The 22,889-nt window shown below is 45.6% G+C and overlaps 1 protein-coding gene across 1 annotated transcript in view; it reads left to right on the top strand.

Moving 5' to 3' along the window:
* Positions 1 to 22,889, top strand: part of ncanb (neurocan b) — a gene marked incomplete at both ends in the record, with an annotated part of 109,052 nt that overhangs the window by 37,381 nt on the left and 48,782 nt on the right. Inside the window, one exon of the mRNA XM_083647236.1 lies at positions 20,643 to 20,759. Within this exon, the coding sequence (XP_083503362.1) occupies positions 20,643 to 20,759 (117 nt within the window). The remainder of the gene's footprint in view (positions 1 to 20,642; positions 20,760 to 22,889) is intronic.

Raw genomic sequence — 22,889 nt, 5'->3', positions numbered from 1 at the left:
TTCTGGCATTCTCTGGTTTTCGAAGATATAGCATTAGCCATCTTGCAGTACAGTGCATTTCTAAAACTTCACCTTGACAGGCTGTTTGTTACATGAGGGGAAACTGCTCAAACTTGCTATATACTACAGAGCTTGTTCAGACTCTTTCTGTAGAGCTGCATCATATTATGAGCAACAAAACTATGCTACATGCTGAGTGTATAATATACTGTAGTTAAATTCAATCAACTCATGTACTGTACTCAATGGGAACATTTAATTCTGAATAAACGTACATATAGATTTGATCTTGGAGTCAAGGCTCTGTTTGGATCACTCCCTACAAGGCGAAATGAAGGGTGTCCAGGTAGTGCAGCGGTAGATTCCCTGCCTACCAACACGAGGGTCGCAGGTTCGAGCCCCCGTGTTACCTCTGGCTTGGTCGTGCGTCCACACAGGCACAATTGACCGTGTCTGCGGGTGAAAAGCTGGATTAAGGGCATGTGTCGTGGTCGCTGCACTAGTGCCTCCTCTGATCAGTCGGGCGCCTGTTTGGGGGGAGGGGAACAGGAGGGAATAGCATGATCCTCCCTCGCGCTACGTCCTGCTGATGAAACCCCTCGTTGTCAGGTGAAACGAAGCAGCTGGCGATGGCACATGTATCGGAAGAAGCATTAAAATGCTAAATTAAAAGCTAGCAAATGCAAGAGCAGGGAGAGTTCAATGCAAATCCTGCATGAGGAATGGACCAGAGTCCACAGGTGGATGCCGGTGCAGTGTGTGTGGTGCAGCAGCAGGGGGCGAGCAGGTGAGTTCGGCAGCATACTGTACATACTCTATAACGCCCATTTGGTGACGGCAAGACGCACTTCATGCAACATCTGCACAGCGGCACACAGGTTGCCTGCAGTAGCTTGCAGGCTTTGCTTCATTAGTTTGTATTAAAAAACAATCATATACATAAGTCATCTTCATCATTTTACATCATACATACTATACACCATATATTACACCATATACCATGTTACACACAAACACACCTTTATGGGCAATTTAGAGTAGTGTTCAATTTTGCATGTCTTTTGGACTGTGGGAAACCCGTGCAAACAGAAGGAGAACATGCAACAGAAAGGACCTTCTTGACGTGAGGCGGCAGTACGAACCACTGATTATAACAGCGAAGGACATCTTGCTGAAGGACACCTGAGCAGGGCAGAGTTCTGCTGACACACGCTCTGCTGCCCATGTTTATTGCATGAGCGAAGGGGGGAAAGGTGTAATTATTAGGATTTTCTGAAGGCTGGCATTTGAATGGAGCGAGTGGCCCTGCTCCGGCTGAGTGATTAGAAGCACAGGAACCCTCCCTCTGGATGACCTTTTTGTAGTCGTCACTTATAGGACAGAGAAAATTACACCAATGGTTCTATTACTGAGAGAGAGAGAGAGAGAGAGAGAGAGAGAGAGAGGTTCTATTACTGCAGCGAGAGAGACGGAGAGAGAGACAGGAAAGGGCAGATGGATAGAGAGATCTAGGAAAAGGGAAATGGAGGTGGATAGAGGCAGAGGGAGAGAGGTGAGTGCGTCCTCCCCAGGCGTGTAGGTTGGAGTTCATAAAACTTTAATCAATGATCAGCAGCTACACTAAGGCAGTCCTCTGAGTCTCTGGAGAGCAATGACTGCTATTTCTACGCAATTTCTACCCACTGTGTCCATCTCTTTAGTTCTGTCTGTCTGTCTGTCTGTCTGTCTGTCTGTCTGTCTGTCTGTCTGTCTGCCTGCCTGTCTGTCTGTCTGTCTGTCTGTCTGCCTGTCTGTCTGTCTGTCTGTCTGTCTGTCTGTCTGTCTTTCTTTCTGTCTGTCAGTCTGCATGTCTGTCTGTCTGTCTGTCTGTTTGTCTGCCTGTTTGTCTGCCTGTCTGTCTGCCTATCTGTCTGTCTGCCTGTCTGCCTGTATGTCTGTCTTTCTGTCTGTCTGTCTGTCTGTCTGTCTGTCTGCCTGCCTGTCTGTCTGTCTGCCTGTATGTCTGTCTTTCTTTCTTTCTGTCTGTCTGTCTGTCTGCCTGTCTTTCTGTTGCTACCTTTTTTTACTTCCTTCTAAGCTTAATTAATTATTTGATATCAGGACTGTCTCAGCCCTCTGTGTCCCTATTTGGCCATAATATATCTGCAAGTGATAAGGTCAGACATTGGTTTGCGATGCCATATCCAGCCTTCCAATTCCCCATAGCTCTGCCTTCCAGCTACACAAACACAGATGGGTGGATGTAGTACACACACACAGACACATGCATGCATGCATGCACGCACGCGCACGCGCACACACACACACACACACACACACACACACACACACACACACACACACACACACACACACACACACACACACACAAGAAATGAATATGTGAACAAGCGCACACACATACTGTACACATGACATGCCAAGAAGCTTCCAGCCTTGCACAGGGGTAAACCTGGATAATCCATCCCACATGTCACACACACACACACACACACACACACACACACACACGCGCACACGTGCACACGCATGCATACACACACAAACACACAGAGGGTGGATTAATCCTTCTCTGTGAACACTGTCATACTGTTTACAGTAAGAAAGTAACCACGGTTGATTTAAATTTATCTCTTAATCACTCATACCCTTATTTCCACATTCTCCATATCATCCTGCAAGCAAAAAATTCAAAGTGAGTTGGTGCTTCAGGATTTAAATGTTAGGCTGTGATCAAAGTGAAGTGCACCAAGTTTGCACTCCGACAAAGACTTACAAAAGTCCTCTCCAGTCATCTCTGCATAACATTAGAATAGTTTATAACCCGCCTCGCTCTCCGCAAGGTAAACATTCCTGGAAATTTACTGAGGTTCTCCCGGCAGTGGCATCTGTGAGGTGATGGAGTGGGAAGTGGGTACAGTAATGCAGGCGTTGTCTGTCCCAACCTTTAAATTACCAAAGGCGAGCTGATACAGTGTAGCTGATAGTGTGTGTGTGTGAAACTTGGCGAATGGGATGCTGCTGAGTTATAGCTGTCTTGGCCGAAGCTTTGTGCCGGGGGCCGAGATGGATCAGACGTCTTGCACATCAATAACACAGCAGCTAGGCCCCAACCAAATTACACTGTTACATTTGGTGTGTGTGTATGTGTGTTTGGAGGTGGGTGTGGCAGAGGAAGATTGATAGGGCGATGCATGGGGTGGTGCATTATCAGTATGGGTCTGTGTGGATATATGTTCAGTTTGTTGGCTGTTGTTGCGAGTCCTTGGCTGTCTGGAGCGGTGAGAGGGCACGCTGTCTCCATGCTGCATATAGAAGTCTATTGATTTTCCTGCCTCCCCCTCTCTCTCATTGTCTTTCTCTCTCTCTCTCGCTCACTCTCCGTCCCCCTTCGTTTCTCATCTTCTCTCCCCGAGTTTGTCTTGTATTACTGCTCCGGCCGTGGTGTCTGTGTCTCTACCATAATGTGTAGAGAGCCTCTCGAGCCCCAAGGTGATACACATGGCAGCCAATGGGCTCGTCTCCCAGCCGCGTCCGCTCCTGATCCCCCCCACCCTGAGCAGGAGTCTCGTCACCGGGAGACTCGTCGTCACTGCCATTAAAACAGAGTCACCACCTTTAAGTGCAAGTGCCTCATCTCTCGTCTGCCTCCTCTATCAATTTCTCTTCTCCCGCCGGTTCCTCGTCCTCTTTCTTTTCCCTGCGTTTTTGGCTGGACTGCAACAGCGGGGCCACAGCCCTGGAAACACGAATGTCGCGGAGTGACTGAGTGATGAATTGACTCAATTGGTCGGCCGTACGTGCAGCACACATTTCCGTTTGCTCCAGTGGGCGCAAGTGCTAACCATTACAGATCACTAGCGTTAGCGTGATGTTACTGACAGGACCGCCCCGCAGCAGCCTGCAGAATCAGACACGTCTCAAGCTCTCGGTGCCGGAGAAGTTAAACTTCACTCGGAGGACTGGCCGGATTAGGCATTTTTTTCAAGGTACCAGGTTGCGACAAAACTCAACAATCCTCTATTCAATGGACTTAGTGTGAGCATAAACACATCACACATGATCCAGCCATATAGTAGATTTTGACCTAAAATAGTCTCCTGTTCCATATCTATTTTATCTTATGGATTGTTTGACCCAGAGCTCCCCTTATGGCAGATGAATGAGTGAATCTCTTGACTGTTACTGGTTAAGGATCTACTATAGTGTTGGAGAAAATAGTGTTGATGTTGTTTTTATGAATGAATATGAATCTCTGAGCCCTTGAAAGAATACTTGCAGGTCAAGCTAAAGTGCTTTGATTTAAAGGGTGACTTGAAACTAAAACCCAAGGTGAGGATGAGGAGGACACAGCCTTATCTAGCAGCACCGGAAAGGACAGTAATGGGCAGAGTTAGGTGGAAGTCATACAGATTGTCTAAATAAAGAAGTATAATTAATAAATATATCTTAGATTACAATAGGAGATTGCCTTGGTTACACACAATAACAAACAGACTGGATCTAGCAAAAGGTAAAGATTTTTTTTTTATTTCTCTGTAGGGTCCTTTCCATAATGTTGTCAAATACTGGACCTTCTTCTTCTTGCTTCTTGTCGCAATTTTAAAAATTGTTGTGAGATGAGAAAATATGGTCCAGGTTGAAAAATACCGTACAATAATGAAAGAAAGCCACTGAGACCTTAATGAATGCCTGGCTCAAATGTGTCTACAACATGTGCTTTTTACTCATTTATTTGTTTTCTTTGTCTTTTTTGCTTTCAAAACCTTGATCATTAGCACAGTACCTTGTGCCTAATAGTCATAAAGCATTGTTGTGAAATAGCGTGTAGTAAGAGTTTTTTCCTCTAACATCTAGCTTGGAGGTTTATAATGGGAACTCACTGCCAGACTCCCAACTGGCCTAATATGCTGAACATTTGTTGCTGTTGGCTAGGAAGAATATGTGATCAGATCAAATGGCTCAATGAGAGATAAAACTGCAAAGTAAAAAACACATCCAACCACTCTCAACAGATGAAACCATCAACTGTTAGTTGGAACATTCAGGGCCTTTTAATCTTGTGTTTACATTTTCTTTTATTCCCTTCTGTAAACCGATAAGAAAAGACCTCTACTGAGCCACATGGCACCCCATTAAAAACACAGACAGTGATTCAATGAGAAGGGATTATTTTATATATATTTCTGCCCAGATGAATCCTCCCAGTTTTTATTGTCGGGTACAGCCTTGGGGCCCCTGAGGGTGCGAAGAGTTTTATAAAGCTGCGAACAACATCACCTCTGTAACATCACCTCTGTAACATCACCTCTGTAACATCACTTCTGTAACAACATCACCTCTGTAACAACATCACCTCTGTAACAACATCACCTCTGTAACATCACTTCTGTAACAACATCACCTCTGTAACATCACCTCTGTAACAACATCACCTCTGTAACATCACCTCTGTAACAACATCACCTCTGTAACATCACTTCTGTAACAACATCACCTCTGTAACAACACCTCTGTAACAACATCACCTCTGTAACAACATCACCTCTGTAACAACATCACCTCTGTAACAACATCACCTCTGTAACAACATCACCTCTGTAACAACATCACCTCTGTAACATCACTTCTGTAACAACATCACCTCTGTAACATCACCTCTGTAACAACATCATCTCTGTAACATCACTTCTGTAACAACATCACCTCTGTAACAACATCACCTCTGTAACATCACTTCTGTAACAACATCACCTCTGTAACAAACAACATCACCTCTGTAACAACATCACCTCTGTAACAACATCACCTCTGTAACAACATCACCTCTGTAACATCACCTCTGTAACATCACTTCTGTAACAACATCACCTCTGTAACAACATCACCTCTGTAACATCACCTCTGTAACATCACTTCTGTAACAACATCACCTCTGTAACAAACAACATCACCTCTGTAACAACATCACCTCTGTAACAACATCACCTCTGTATCCAGCACTAGTGGCTCCTGCATTACATTACTGGCTTTCCTGGGGAAGCTAAGCAGGTCTGGCCTAGGATTCCCCTTGGATCGGAGACTGGTGCTGGAAGTGGTGTTGGAGGACCAGTAGGAGGTGCTCTTCCCCTCTGGTCTGATGAATAATCTGGTGTGATGAATAATCTCCCCAATGCCCCAGGGCAGAGACAGGGACTCTGTCCTGTGAGTGAGCACCGTCCTTCGGATGAGACGTTAAACCGAGGTCCTGACTCTCTGTGCTCACCCCGGTGCCCTGGCTAAATTCCCACACAGGCCTTCCTTCCATCATGGCCACCTAATCATCCCTTGTTACTTACGGGTAATTGGCACATTCAGTCCTCAACTCTGCACCGTGATAGCTGATGTGTGGTGAGCGTTCTTCTGGTGCAAACTGGCTGCCGTGCGTCACCCAGGTGGGTGCTACATCGGTGGTAGATGAGTTCCCTCCCCCTCCCTTACCCTGATATGTGAAGCACTTTGATCTAGTAGTGATCTAGTTGGTCTAGTAAGGCACTATATAAATCCAATCTATTATTTTATTATTATTATTTTAACAACATCACCTCTGTAACAACATCACCTCTGTAACAGCAGCATCACCTCAGTCTGCCACAAATTGGCAAATAGAGCAAGGGTTGGATGGAGACAGAGCTTGGCAGGGTGCTGTCGGAAGGAATATAATCCTCTCGGTCGAGGCAGAATGGGAGAGGTTAACCTGGTCGGGTTATATGGGCAAGCATTAGAATGGACCATTGAGGCCCTATCAGATTATATAGCAGGATTCTGCTTCCCCGCATTGACAGACTATTTTCACGGCTCTATCTATCTGGCTGGCTGTCCCCTCGGAGGACAAAGAATGGAGACAAACTACATAACCATGTTGTTTTTCAAACCGGTTGCTCTGCCTCACAGCACAGTGGGCAAACAGTTTTTCCCTCCCCCCTTTTTTTTCACATCTAAATGAGAAAGATTGTGTACGAAGATTATTATTATGTGAAACTTCACCAAATGGCACGATGGCTTTATTATGCATGCAGTATGCGCTGAGAAATTTGAGTCGCAGCATCCATGAGATAGTAGTCTTGCATTTTCATTCTCCATTTGCAGCCAGCCACACCGCTGGTCTGTGACTCAGCCAGTCACACATGCGGGCGCACGCCATTGAGAATGGGGCCGCCTGCCATCGAGGTTAACAGTTAAATTGTATGAATTGAAAATGAGGTGGGTTTTTTTAGCTGCAGAGAAGTGGAAGGGGAGAGGGCAAGTGCACCCAGCTGGGGTTTCGGACTTGCCATATTGCCTTACTGACTCCACTCCCTCTCAAAATCGTCCGCGGCTCTGAAGGAGAAGCAGTAGCAGGGGTGGTTAGCTTCCAGGGTCAGTCACAATGCACCATGCCGTTAGCAGCATGCAGTTAGCAGCCCACGCTGGGTGGAAGGGTGGATGGGCCTCGATGTGTAGGGCACCTCAGAGACACCCGCTGAGCTCTACCAGGAGGCAGGAGGACTCATGGAGAAGCTAAGGAGGGGGGGGGGGGGGGGGCGAACTGAGGAACTGAGGTTTCTGAGCGGGTGGAGGTGGGGGGCAGCGGCGGTATGAATTATCTGCGAAGGTAAAAAGAGGAAATAAATGGTTGCAAGGTGTGAAGCCTATGAAATAATTATGACATATGTGTTTCATGTCAGGCCCAAAGCACCGGAGAGTTAGTCCTGGGAGGGGGAGGGCATCGCGAGGTCGTTTAAATTTGGAGGAGGATGTGGGTCTTCTTTGTGGAGTTTTAAACAGGTCTCCAGGCAAACCCTACAGCCTATTAGTGCTGCTGTCAGAGCAGCTTCTTGATAGTAACCATAGTGGAATAGGAACATGAGGTCCCCAATGTCTCTCTCTCTCCCTCTCTCTCTCTCCCTCCGCCTCCCCTCTCTCTCTCCCTCCCCCCTCCCTCTCCCTCTCTCAATCTACATTATATCTACTAGAGAATTTCCACTCTTGTTGAAAGACCTGCACACTCATCTATACAGCACAGCCTTGACTACATTTTAATCGTGCACACATGTACAGTATTTTGATGGCACTGTGACATCACTTAGCGTGCGATAATACACGCTCATTGCTGCCAAGTCACAGCATGAATATTTCAACATTTCAGATGCATCAGTGACGCTCGCAGTTGGCACGATGTTCTTCCCACTGTTTCGCATACTTTAAGTCTCATATGCCTGTAATATTGTTAGATAATTACAGATATTGGAATGCAGGATTCCGATATGCTATTCTTATGAAACCCGGAAAATGAGAGCAGAGACATGAAGAACTAGAACCACTGCATCGCAGTCGAGTATGCCTCCGCCAACAAGTGAGAAGTCGACATCCATGTCTGTCCAGAATTTGACGTTTGAGCCAAATGTGAAGAAATTCCATCAAGGTCTTAGTGAGATATGCCGTTACTGAGCGTCAAAATGGCGTTTGTGAGGTCACAGTGACCTTGGCCACCAACATCTAATCAGTTCCTCCTTGAGTCCAAGTGGACGTTTGAGGCAAATTCGAAGGAATTCCATCAAGGTGGTCCTGAGATATCACCTTAACAACCTTGAAAATGGCATTTGAGAGGTCACAGTGACCTTGACCTTTGACTATTGATCACCAAAATGTAATCAATTCATCCCTGAGTCCAAGTCCACATTTGAGGCAAATTTGATGAAATTCCGTCAAGGCGTTCCTCAGATGTCGTGTTAACGAACATCGCACGGACAGATGGACGGACGGACGGACAACCCGAATCCATAATGCCTCCAGCCTGGCTATCGCCGGCGGAGGCATAATAAAAAAAGCCAAAGTGAATATAATGTGTTTGTGATGATAAGCCAGGATGGATTATTTCCCCGCAACTCTGACAGCTCAGATCATGCAATTTATTAGGACCACTCCGCCACAAGTGCCGCTCGTCTAACAATAGACCCCCAATTTCTCTGTCTGTCGCCCCGCGTGGGCCGGCTGAATTGGGTTGTATTGAGTTCCTCCTCCCTGCTCCTCTCTAGGCTAAAGCTCTGTGACGCCGGGCCGGCGAGGTGCTCGCGGTGGCTTTTTGCTATCTCGCTTCTGGCGCTGTAGCTAATTGCTAGTTTGTGTGCGCGCGTTGGAAAATGGTTGCGTTTGCGTGTTTGTGCGTACGTGAAGCTGAAAATGCAAAGTTTCAATTTGCAGTGATGAGGGCTCTGTACAAAAGTAGACTCAAAAAGCTCCTTTCCCAAATATGAAATGCTGTATTCTTAATAATTTGCTCTGTCATTGTAGCTAAGAAGTGCGAGATTAAACGTATTTTCTGGTTACATTTCCACAGTTCACTCTACTTTTGGATAGCTCAAAAATGCTTAAAGGTAAAGAGGGATTTTGCTTGATACAGATATTTCAGATTTCACACCATTTATTATAACATGGCTGTAATATGTGTAATATGATTATAGCACTATTTACTGTACATAATATTAACTTGAAAAAATGTAATAATTTGGCAAGGCAATCCAAGTACATAAGACGTTACATTCGAGAGTTTGAGTTCTGATTCCAAGTCTGAAGGCCAAAACACACCCAGACACAGTACGCTGGTCAGACAGACAGAAATAACTGTTCCCTCCCCCTGCGGTGCTCATCAATCCTAGTTTGTCAGAGGCTAGCCTGCTGTAGGCTGATACAGTAATCACATCGCTACAGCTGCTCCATCTACAGGACAGCCCTCCCTCTGATATGAACGCGTACCCAAACAATAGACCCCTTGAACCCAGACGACCTGTGTTCAAGCCCCGTTTCGGACATTTTTAGGGCTCGTCGAGTATCCTTGAGCGCTGAATCCCTACCAGCTGTGGCTGTGCTGTTCTGTACCGTAGCAGCTGACTCGGCACTCTGATCTCGAGCAAAAAACGGAATCAATAAAGTAATACATTACTATCCTTCTTGACAACTGTAAGCGAGCAATTGGACTAATAGCATAGTTTTAGCAACCGCTTATGTGGCCCTTACAACCAGATGTCCAGATTCATGTCATCACTGCACACGTTGTGTCACTGTATCACTTCAGCTGTGTTCTGATCTGCTAGGATGAGGGTGGTAATAATTCAATGAAAACTGCCATCTTGCCAACAGCACCTAGTTTCCTATATGAACCTCTGACCATACCGTGCGCTTCTCCATGGATTTGACTGGCAGTCGGTGCTGTGGGTTAAAAGGGAGAGGTGGGAGTCTGGCTGACCGTCTCCATTTGTGTGTCAAACCTCATCGATTTTGGTGTAATATTATCTACTACTGACTGGTGAGTTTGTGGCTGCAACACACCAAAGGAAAAACTTTTCTTTATATCCACCTACACAGACTAGGCTGTGGATTAGACAGACTGTTGGCGCACGGATATCATCAGCACAGAGAGGAAGCGGCTCTACCAACAAGCGAGAGCGTAACCCCTGTCTCTCCACCTCTGTGATCTTCTTCCCTCTCCCGCCTTCCAAGGTCCCGACGCCTGCCCTCCCCCCCGCCCTGCCCTGCGCTCACATACCACACCTCTGTAAATCAATCCTATTGCCGTAATCTGAGATTGCATTGGGGTCCACAACGCACCAAGCTGTGCTAGAGACAAGTGCTATCTATATTTCAGCAGAAATGGGTTTCATATTTCCCCCGGTGTGCAGTCAGCTCACCCCGGCAGTAATTGTAGCTCATCTGGAGTGAGCGAGTTGTCCGTCTAGGGGAAACGGTGATCCATGGATCATGTTGTGCCCGCCTTTGTGTTTGCGTCTGTCGAGCGATCTGCCTGTTCCATCTCCAGATGAGACGGAAACTTGGACTCGTACCCCTTGGATGATTCAGCGAAGTTCAGACTTGGACCAAACATCACTTGCAGTTAACCTGCGTGACGTTCCAGGATGAGTGTACCGGTAATTTGCCGTATAAGACAATAGATTGAATGGCAGAGAGTGTATATATATGCAATCGCAGCAACATTTATTTTAAATTTTAATATACTTTTCTGTCTGTGGTTTACGACATAATTATGGTAATTAACATTGCTGCACCATCTCATCATCACCTTCCTGCAGGTTAAAGAGAGGTTAAAGAAAAAACGTTAAGTAATTAAAATCTATTTTGACTGAGTTATGCTAGAGGTGTGGGGAATGTGTTGTTTGACCTTGGTTTTTGCATCTTATTTATTTATTTTTATGTTATTAGTTTATTTGGCAGGGACATATACAAAAAAACATTAAACCCCATAGGGGAAGAGTATGGAGAGATATATGTGTCTTTATTCTGTGACTGAAAGTTTACATCCTGTAACCAAAGAGTGTATCTGTGAGAAAATAAATCCACTTTGTAATCAAAAAATAGATCCGTAAGCAAAAACATAGGTTTGAAAACAAAACTATCAACAATCCAATCAAAGAATTTTTTTTAAATAAAATAAAAAAAATGTTTTTAGATTTTTCATTAATGTGAATTAAAAAAAGTTGCATGCAAACACAAACATTTTGTTCTCAACTCCAGACCATTTGTTTGCGAAACCATTACGTTTGCTTACAAAGCTCAACTTTTCTTTTGCGAAATGAAAAGTTTTGTTTGCAAAACCTGAGTTTTGCAAAACGTTTTCTGTTACAATAAGGGCGGGACCTACAGCAGAAAGAAGTAACGCACGTCCCTATTGGCCAGTGTCGATCGGAGTGATAGCTTGGCAACATCCAATCCAGTAAGAGACAAGGCGGAGGGCGGGCACTTGAACGGAAGTATTTCCTGAAGGAATCTCCATGCCATTTCAGCCCCAGTTATAACCACAGATTGAAGAGAGAAGCTGTGAGTATGTTCACACCAATGTTTTTATGTTTGGTCAGGTTACATGCACCGGTCCAAACATAAAAACATTGGTGTGAACATACTCACGGCTTCTTTCTTCAATCTGTGGTTATAACTGGCGCTGAAATGGCATGGAGATTCCTTCAGGAAATACTTCCGTTCAAGTGCCCGCCCTCCGCCTTGTCTCGTACTGGATTGAATGTTGCCAAGCTATCACTCCGATCGACACTGGCCAATAGGGATGTGCGTTACTTCTTTCTGCTGTAGGTCCCGCCCTTATTGTAACAGAAAAAGTTTTGCAAAACTCAGGTTTTGCAAACAAAACTTTTTGTTTCGCAAAAGAAAGGTTGAGCTTTGTAAGCAAACGTAATGGTTTCGCAAACAAATGTTTTGGAGTTGAGAACAAAATGTTTGTGTTTGCATGCAACTTTTTTTTAATTCACATTAATGAAAAATCTAAAAACATTTATTTAATTTTATTTTTAAATTTTTCTTTGATTGGATTGTTGATAGTTTTGTTTTCAAATCTATGTTTTTGCTTACAGATCTATTTTTTGATTACAAAGTGGATTTATTTTCTCACAGATACAGTCTTTGGTTACAGGATGTAAACTTTCAGTCACAGAATAAAGACACATATATCTCTCCATAGAAGAGATGCTTTTTAACAGATTTAGCCATAGGCTACTTTCCATCTGGAGTCCCTGGGCAGCTGGATACAAAGGCCATTCAGAGTTAAAAAACAAAAAAAACAACAAAAAAAACAACAATAAAATACATAAAGTGTAAAAAACAGGGAAAGGGCACAGGTTAGTATGAGTTAGATAATAGTAAAAAAAAAATACATACATGCAAACATCTATATAGATGCCAAGAATAAAACACCACCCACACACACACACACACACACACACACACACACACACACACACACACACACACACACACACACACACACACACACACACACACACACACACACACACACACACACACACACACACACACACACACACACACACACACACACCAGACAGTACCACCATGTGGTTTAGTGCTGGCAACACTGGTTGCTCAGGAACCACCTCTTGGCTTCACGGGAGAAACCACCACTGTAGGTTGGAAAATTCTTTATATTACTGGGTAACTTATTCCACTCCTTTATTGCTTTAAAGGAGAAAGCAGTCCATTAGTACTGTGTGTACATCAATGTACATGTTATTATTACACAAGGTACAGTAGATGTCAGTTAGTCACTGTCTGGAACAATGATAGTCTAGAACAGCGATGCACAGATATATTATGCATGTCTTTATTGCTCAGTAACACCACTAAATGCATGCAGTACATATTCATTGGCAGCCATCGTGCAAGTGACAATATGAATATTTCACACTTCACGTTCGATGAGCTGTCATCATTCTGATGGTGAACTGCTGTTCTTTGCCCAGTTTAGCGCAGCCATCCACACGTCCATAACTGTTCTGCGTGCTCGGGTACATTTTAAGGATGTAACATTAAATTTTAAGGCTCTCGCTGTGTGTGGCCTTATCATGCTCAGAGAGGGGGTGTGGCCAAGTGATGGCTTATCATGCTCAGAGAGGGGGTGTGGCCAAGTGATGGCTTATCGTGCTCAGAGAGGGGGAACACTTGAACAGGCTGAGCCATGATCCCTGTCTCAGCAAAGCTATTACAAGGTTCAGTAAGTCGAAGCAGGACAGTGGGTGGGAAGTGTGTGTGTGTGTGTGTGTGTGTGTGTGTGTGTGTGTGTGTGTGTGTGCGCGTGCGTGCGTGCGTGTGTGAGATTGTGATTTTGATGGGATGTAGGTGTGACTATGTGTGTGTGCCGAGGGGGGTGTTCAGGTTGTGGATAATGAGACCAACGCGGAAGTACCAAAAACTGCACTTCCTCGAATGGCCACTTGAGACTGGCTCCAAAAGCAAGTAAATCCCCATTGACCCCCATGTTAAAATGCCCGACTTTACAACAGAAATAAACATGTTTACAGCCTGGTAGAAAAAACGATGTTGGTCTATAGCTGCACCTTTCATAGCAACTGTACGGGGGGTGAATTTTCATACAGGTATAACTCACATATTTTGAGAAAAGAGATGATAAAAAGACTATGTTTTGGGCGTGATTGACAGCTGACAGGTCACCTGTGCAGTGATCGTGCAGCTCGCCGATCACGGACCATAACAGCCGACGCTGCGACTCTGTGGGAAACTCCTGGTCTCGTGAGAGTACCTAGATGCCGATCAAAAGAAGTTTGAGTACCCCTGAGATGGTGGGATGTCCTGATATCACCGTGTTGGTATTGTTTTTTCCCTAGTATGCGTCAGGATGACCACGCCCTGAACTCATTTGATTGGTCGCCGCAGCTGCTACTTCCTGAAAACGTACGGTAAATGATTATTTTTGGTTTAAGATTAGGGTTAGGGTGTGAAAAAAGTGCAGCTCAGGGTGTGTTCGGTCCCGTGGCTTAATGGGTAAGGTGTTTACCTTTCAATCTGAGGACTGGGCTTTGATTCCTGGTCAAACCACATACTTTCTTACAAAACATTATGGTTAGACATTAGGTTTAGGAAAGTACAACAATTGGGGCTAGGGTTTGATTATCATCGTGGTTAGATAAGAATCTTTTTTTACTTGCCGCACGTTTTCAGGAAGAAGCATTTGCGGCGACCAATCAAATAAGGTGATACACGGTGATATCAGGACGTGCGAGATTGTGTGTGCTTGTGTGTGTGTGCCAGTGTTTATGTGTCAACAAAAACTTTCTGCCAACTCACACTAGTTAACTGCTGCGGGCTTCCACAATTCTGGGGACGTCACGCTGATTCGTCATATAAGACTTAAATGGGCCATTTAATTGACCTTTTTCTCTGTATCTATAGCATCTCCGTGTATCTACCTCTGTCTCTGTCTTTACACTGAGTCTGTCATAAAACACACATGGACAGTCTCTTTCCTCTCCTACTTTCTCAGACTCTGTCTCTCTCTCTTTCTGTCTCTCTCTCTCTGTCTCTCTCTCTTTCTGTCTCTCTCTCTCTGTCTCTCTCTCTTTGTCTCTGTCTGTCTGTCTGTCTGTCTCTCTCTCTTTCTGTCTCTCTCTCTCTGTCTCTCTCTCTTTCTGTCTCTCTCTCTCTGTCTCTCTCTCTTTCTGTCTCTCTCTCTCTCTGTCTCTCTCTCTTTCTGTCTCTCTCTCTCTGTGTCTCTCTCTCTGTGTCTCTCTCTCTCTGTCTCTCTCTCTCTGTCTCTCTCTCTTTCTGTCTCTCTCTCTCTCTGTGTCTCTCTCTCTCTGTCTCTCTCTCTGTCTCTCTCTCTTTCTGTCTCTCTCTCTCTGTCTCTCTCTCTTTCTGTCTCTCTCTCTCTCTGTCTCTCTCTCTCTCTGTCTCTCTCCCTGTCATGTAGCACACACAGACGCACACTTGGAATGGAAGAGGCGACCTATTTTAAGACCAGTGTGTAATTAATCATCAGGCAGCAGCTCGCATTAAGAGAGGAGGAAATAAATGTATGATAGCTCCCTCTGTGTCGTCCTGTCCCTCCCTTCCTGACGTCTCTCTCTCTCTCTCTCTCTCTCTCTCTCTCTCTCTCTCTCTCTCTCTCTCTCCTGCTCTACCATCCCTCTCTCGCCCACACTACTGTACTTCTCCCACTCTATACTACATTTTAATTTCCACCCTCTCCTCCCTATTCCTCCCCTCTGTCCCATGCACCAGCTCCCTCTTCTCTCATGCATCCTGTCCAGGCTCCGTCTTCTCTCATGCATCCTGTCCAGGCTCCCTCTTCTCTCATGCATCCTGTCCAGGCTCCGTCTCATTCTCTCGCTCGAGCTTATTCTCTCCCTCTCATGCATTTTCATCTATTTTTCACTTACATATTAATTTTCAGTGTTGCGCTCTCACACAAAAACTCCTACCAAATTTCACCCCACATTTTAAAGTTATACTGTACGTGTCTAAACCAGACACGATACATCTCTTTTTTTCTTATTTCTGTTAGCCGTTTGTGTGTGACATGGAGTGTGTGTGACATGGAGTGCATGTGTGTTTGTGCGCTCTTGCATGTAATATGCATGTGTATACTGAAAGGTGCCTGTGTACGCAATCCATGCTGCTCCTGTTCTGTGTAATGCACACATTCTCCCAGCGCTACAGTAAGTCAGCGGACTGCTGTTTGCGGACAGATGGTGAAGAACACTCTCATTTGTGTCTAATAAGTCGTTACTAATTGTTTGCAGATTGGATCAATGTCCTATTCCGCTACAGCACACAAGCTCAGCTCTGCGTCTGTATTACCACAGACAGCATCAGCACCATTTATCAGTGCGAGTGGAAGAAGGGGGATGAGGGAGAATTCATTTCAGCTCATTTTTACCTCCATGCCCTTCATGGAGAAAAATGTACTAGTGGCCGTAGCCTTACGTGTTCGAAGACCTGTGCAGACTCATGCATACCCCCCCCTACCCCCCCCCCCCCCCCCACACACACACACACAGTACTAGTCTATAGTCTGAGGGCCCTATTCTCCCACAAGCCTTCGGCGCTAAAACGGGCCTTAAATGCAAAAAAACGTGCCTTGCGCCTGTTTTGGGACGATATCAATATGGCTTTAGGCTGCCAAATGCGCTTTAGGCCGAATGGGCGTGGCGCAGTCCCAGAATGGGCCAAAGTGGGCGTGTCGGCGCTAACTACCGGCGTACTGCTATCTTCGCACCTGGCCTACATTTAGCGCTTTGCGCCTTTGAAAAGCAGGCCTATTCAGTCAAGGAGTGCTCTTCTGCCTCTCCCCTGTCACCCTTCTCTGTCTCTCTCTGAAACCAGGCCTATTCAGTGCGCCAGTGCTCTTCTGCCTCTTCTCTGTCACCCTTCTCTCTCTCTCTCTGACTCCCTCGCTCAGACAGACACAACACATAGCAGCACCCAGCTTCCCATAGGAAATAGCAGTTGTAAGTTTACTGCCTGTGAATGTCCCTGTCCCAGCATGCAATTGGGTCCTCCATTTCGCTACTAAATAGCAACCAAATGAGCCGAAATAGATATAAAAGGTAGATCTAAAATAATGTGTAATGGTAAGACAACCTGCAATTGTAGAACATTTCAATATTGGACCAAATAAAACATCGAAATGAAACACCACCCTATGTGAAACATATATGTCCTCTTGAGCCTATATATACCCTGTGTGGATTTAACGTGATTTAGATAAGTGACAGCGGAACGCGCTGCGGAACGCCTTCTACTGTCATGTGCTATACTGTGATGTCCGCTCCAATAACTTGGCCCTACTTCACATTTAGTTTTACAATAAAAACACATTTATGCAATGACTTTACATAATGTAGGGTATATTTATGTGCATCATTCTACCTGTAGCAGGGGAGAGAAAACGATATCGTTCTGGACAAACTTTCACCAATATAAAATTAATCTCATCATATAGGGATAGGCTATATTTTTCTATCCGATGCATTTAGAACATTATTTTCACTTTGATCTTGCTATAGTGTAGCATATTTACATGCTTGCAGTATTGAAACTGCAGTTAGATTGGTTTGAGAAGCATAATAATATGGAATAATAGCCTATAATGCAGACAGACAGACTGGATGAAGGGAGGGGGGGGGGGGGGGCAGAGCGTTTGGCTTTCCTCTGGTTTTGCGGGATCACTGGAATTGGAGCTAAAAAGGCAAGCGTGCGATTCGTTTATTGCAGTTATCCAATGAGCATGACGGTGCATAATTTTACGCTTAAAAGGCGTGGTTGTAATGGTTGAGGCTGCGTCTAGCGCCAGCACGACGATATCAAGTGCGCTGGTCCACGCCCACTGATTTGAGCTGCGCCAGGCGTTCGGCCTAGAAACAGCGCCGATGCAACGATAGGGACCTGAGTCTCTATACAATCTTTTTTTTTTTTTTTTTTTTTTTTTTACCATTTTCTCCCCAACTGTACTTGGGCAATTCCCCCTGCTGATCTGACAGTTTTAGACTAGCACATGCTTCCTCCGATACCTGTGCCCTGCACAGGTAACAGGACTGGTGACTGCACAGTGTGCAGTCACCAGTCGCTTTCTTTTCACCTGTGAGGAGTTTCACCGGCAGAATGTAGCGCATGGGAGGATCACGCTATCCCCCCAAATCCCCTCCCACCGAACAGGCACCCCGACTGACCAGTAGAGGCGCTAGTGCAGTGACCAGGACTCATTCCCCACCAGCTTCCCACCCTCAGACATGGCCAATTGTGAACATCTGACCAAGGCGGAAGTACCGCTGCTGGCGATTGAACCCGGGTCTCCGCGGTGGTAGGCGAGTGCTTTTACCTCGACACTACCCAGACACCCCCGCTTGTTATCGAGTATCCAATCACTATGTTCTGCCAGTCTCAGTGACCTGGGAGAAGTTCATCTCTGGCTCCTCCTGAGGCCTTGTCCCACGTAGACCAAGTCAAAATATTACATCTTACTTGATGACCTGGCAGTGGCACTCAACTGTGAGTAATAGCAGGTGCATCACTGTCTTTTCCATTGGAGCACACACATGCCCAGTTGAACTGTGATTCAGAGAGCAGTGAAGTCTGCACAGCGGCAGGCAGACGTCAGCCTTATATTTGGCATTAAGGGCATCTCAGGCAGATTCCTGCGTGGGGTTTGCTGAGAACTCAGGGGCACCGTGAGATGTTCCTGTCTCAATTTCTCTTTGGATAAATCTTGAAAATCTAATGGTACTGTATTTTGAAGGAAACCAAAATACTTACATAAAACAAGTTGCAGAATAATTCAAATAATAATAATAATTCAGATTTAATTGCTTTCCTGTTTGATTCAACTGATTTTCCTATGAATTCCACACACATTCCATCCTATCAGACCCCATAGCTTGAACATTCAACAAAGCAAGTGAATTTCACACTGGGTTAGAAAAAAAATTACTTGTGTTTTTAACATGGTGCAGGATGAATCTGTTAATGAATTTACATTTTTGGGCTCATGAAAATACCCCAAGATTAAATAAATAAATTACAGGCCCGTGGCATTCTAAACACCTGTGACATCACTTGTTTATGGGCGTCCTGCTGGGCCAAGCAGCAGAACGCCCAGCAACATGTCGCTGATGGCATGGTGCCCCAGTTGGCCTGACATCACAGGTGCAGTTTTTTTTTTTATCCCATTGCTACAGTATATACCCTTCTCACATATTCTTGCAATGTGGTCTCCAACCTGCACCATGCTCTTTAAATGGAACACAAAAGCCACCTTGAAAACTACAAAAATGTCTTTGGATTTGCTGGATGCAACTCCAATCCAAGTTTTAATTAAAATATCTTTCATTGCTCATCCGGACTTACCTCAAAAACACACACAGACAATAACACATACACATATACATGTAGACTGGTGGCACACAATAACACACACACATAGACTGGTGGCCTGGGGCTCTGGACGAAGACTGTTTGTTGTGGACAGATAAATGGACAGATGGATGGATGGATGGTAAAAGAGACACAAACAACTCCTTTCCTCTACCTCTCTTCTCCATTTCCTCCCCTCCATTACCAGACACTTTTAGATCTAACCATGCTCTCACATCACCACTGCACTGGCCATTGTGTGTGTGTTTTCACGTGGCCCGCGCTGCTCAGCATTTGCCGATTTCACTGCGCCTCCATCAGTTCACCATTAACCTTTAAGCAATGTACGTTTTCAAATCACATACAGCCATGATGTTTTTGAAGAAATGAGTCTGTCTCTAATGGTTTTTCTCATTCAGTGAATCACTTTGATATATGTTATCAAAGGCAGCCTGTACATCATCTTCCCTGCACAGTCTATCAATAGAGAGCCTGGAGTATCACTCTGCCTGGCAGGAAATTGAACCCACACTCACGTCATGTTAGCCATGATATTCAGACTGCATGACGTGTCTCACCGGCACCGAATGAGTCCGGGCCTTGGTGTTATTATGGAGAAGATGCAGTGTATTAGATGGCCTGACAGATTGTGTCAGAGGCTGCAAGCCTATCAGGAATCAGGATTGGATCATAAAAAGACACTTAATCGAGCCAGTTCCCCACAGTGCTCCTCTGCACACAAAATATAAAATCCTCATGCCCGCCCCGCGTCGCGCTCCAAGCGTCCTTGTCAAATTCGCCTCCTCCCTCGGTCCCGTCCTAAAATTTAAGAGCAATAATTACGACTTAATCTATCAATCTCCGCCGTTCATCCTCCAAAACATTTCCCTTGAAGAGCCGCCGAGTTACGGCCCGGCGAAGTAAAATGTGTTTATTGCCTTCTGCGCGACACACAGCAAATGTGCCATAAAAATAGGTGTCCGCCGCTGTGCCTGCCTGGGCAGTGATCAGCTAATTTACGAGGACCCTAGCTCTTCAGTAGGACCCGGGTGGCGAGCGAGAGGCAGGTGAACGGCGCGTGCGGGGGGGAAGGGGGGTGGGGGGGGGGGGGGTCAGTCAGCACATTGTCCTTCACCTGCCGAGCATCAGTCATGATAAACAGGGGTGTGACAGACGCAACAACAGCCAATCCGTCACCTTGTGGAAAGTCGCACGGAGATGAGGGACAGGTGGGGGCGGACAGGTGGGGGCGGACAGGTGGGTGGCGTCGCACCTCTGCGAACTGTCTGCCCACTCTTCTTCTGTCTCTGTCACAGACTGGAGCATTGAGCAGGGGGGGAACAGACGTGCATTTGTACACCCACGCATCCTGTCAGTTAACCCCCTTCTCTCCTCTCCCTCTCTCTGACTCTATCTCTGTGTCTCTCTCTCTCCAGTGGAGAATAACCCATGCCAGACCAACCCCTGTCTCCACGGAGGTAGCTGCCTGCAGGAGGGCGACGGCTACAGCTGCTACTGCCCCCAGGGCTTCTCTGGAGAGAGCTGCGAGATCGGTGAGTCCCCCGCCGGGCCTGAGGTCAAACAGGGAGAGGCGAGAGGTCAGCGTGTGCAGACAGACGCAGTGCCACTGAGGCATAAGGGAGAGAGAGAGAGAGGCATATGTTTAGAGGACGTTTAGCAGATGTACTGTACTGTACAGGTTCTGGATCCAATCTCAGTCCACTCAAAGCCAAGAGGAAACTGTCCTATCAGGCCCAGTAGTTTGCTGTGGCCAGGACCAAGCTCCCTGACTGTGAAAGTGAATGGGGGAATACAGTATCCATATATGCTGAACCATCCAGTTGTGACAGACTACTGAATTTGCACTGTGCTCAATTCTGTGTGTGTGCGTGTGCGTGCGCACGTGCATGCGTGTGTGTGTGCGTGTGTGTGTGTGGACAAGGACACTTGGGCCACAGAGGGGCTATGAGCTCAGTGAGGGGTGGAGAAGCTGGTCAGAAGGTTAGAGCAGTGACACGCAACATGGAAATAAAGAAGAGACGAAGCAGAACTGAAGACCAGCTGGCGATGACAGAAGACATCAAAGTGACTTTCTTACTTTGAATGAGAACTGTCGAAAACAATCAACTACATGAACCTCACAGGGTTCAACGTAGTTTCACCACATCCCAGTTTGTGCAAAGTGCTTGTTGACAGTGCAGAGACGGGCCTCCACGTGGATTCGGAGCGCTGGCCAGTGCACTGTGGTTTGAACCAGAGTAAATATTAGATTAAAGTCGAGCTGAAATGGGATGCCCAGGGTTCTGTGATTCGTTATCGTGACGTCTTCCGACTCAAACAGGGTAGAGGCAGCACACAGCGTGTGTGGAGGAGTTTGATTTGACCGTTGGAGAGGGGGCGTGTCTGGGTGGTCACTGGACTGACTGAATGTGAGGAGGCGACTCCAGTGCTGCCCTGACCGCTGCCCCTGCCTCTGAGCAGAAGCACAGTCCGCTAAATAATGTATTTTACCCGACAAATCTGAAACCTACCGGTCACGTTTCAATATTAGTCCACAAACACAATATAATGTAAATACAGACCTGTGGACTGCCTCGCTGGCTGGTTCACTGTGCGAGCCCCAGAGCAGAGTACCGACGGTTCGCTACTTACAGGCGGATTCCTACACCGACAGAGTGCTGGTTGTCGGTGTCGGCACCAGTCTTAAAGTGTGTGACGAGCCACGGTAAATAACGATATTCCTGGAATGACTTAATGAGTTAATGAGCCAGTTACATGTCCTTTGCATTCTACATTAAATGAAGAAGACATTACCATTTGTTTTATTTTGTATGTTACATGCTTATTGGCTAATACTAAGTATATTAACATTTATGGGCTAAAAACGTCTGCTCATGTAGGCACTAGGCAGCCTTGCCTGCTCAGAATTTTTCTCAAGCCAAGTCTCACGTTTTTGATCAAGTCCAAGTCAAGTCAAGTCCAAGTCAAGTCAAGTCCAAGTCAAGTTCAATTCTCTCATGGATTAGTGTTCTATCATCTGCTGGATGCCATCCGATCTGCTTAGAACACTGCATAGCTAAAACGAAGGAATTCAAAGCATGTACTGCATTATCCTCACTCCTTATCTATTGATTAGTTGATATTATTAGTAGTAGACATTTCCTTAATGTTAATCCACATAAAAAAAAAGAAAATATAAAGATTGTTCACAAGTCCCAAATCTTGAGTCCAAGTCGAGTCTCAAGTGAAGTGTGCGAATTTGCTGTATTAAGGGCTTTGGAGTCAAACTAAGGCCATGCCTGTGTTTCTTGTTGAATATGTGATGATATCTCACTTGAAGGATAACTCGTTATTTGATGAGATGCACCATTGGTGTTCCTGTTCCTCAACCTCAGGAGTCAGAAAAGGCTGAGGAGCATATAGAGGCATCCTTTGTTGGTCCTATCTCTCAGGCTCTGTGCATTACCTATTCATGTATACCAAGCAAGCCATGGGCCGACCTGGGGTTTTTACGGGTCATTGCTTATGGAAAGGGGTCATAGATCAGGGGTCGAAGGTCAAGAGAGGCATATTGTCATGGGCCTGATTATCAATAACCTATACTTCTCATACCCAGACGTATTATGCAACATTTAAGTGTGTGTGTGTGTGTGTGTGTGTGTGTGTGTGTGTGTGTGTGTGTG

This window comes from Poromitra crassiceps (assembly GCF_964638095.1).
Source record: "Poromitra crassiceps genome assembly, chromosome: 12".
In the NCBI taxonomy this organism is placed as follows: Eukaryota; Metazoa; Chordata; class Actinopteri; order Beryciformes; family Melamphaidae; genus Poromitra; species Poromitra crassiceps.
The sequence above is the reverse complement of the archived record's forward strand: the minus strand, read 5'-3'. Positions and strand labels throughout refer to the sequence as shown.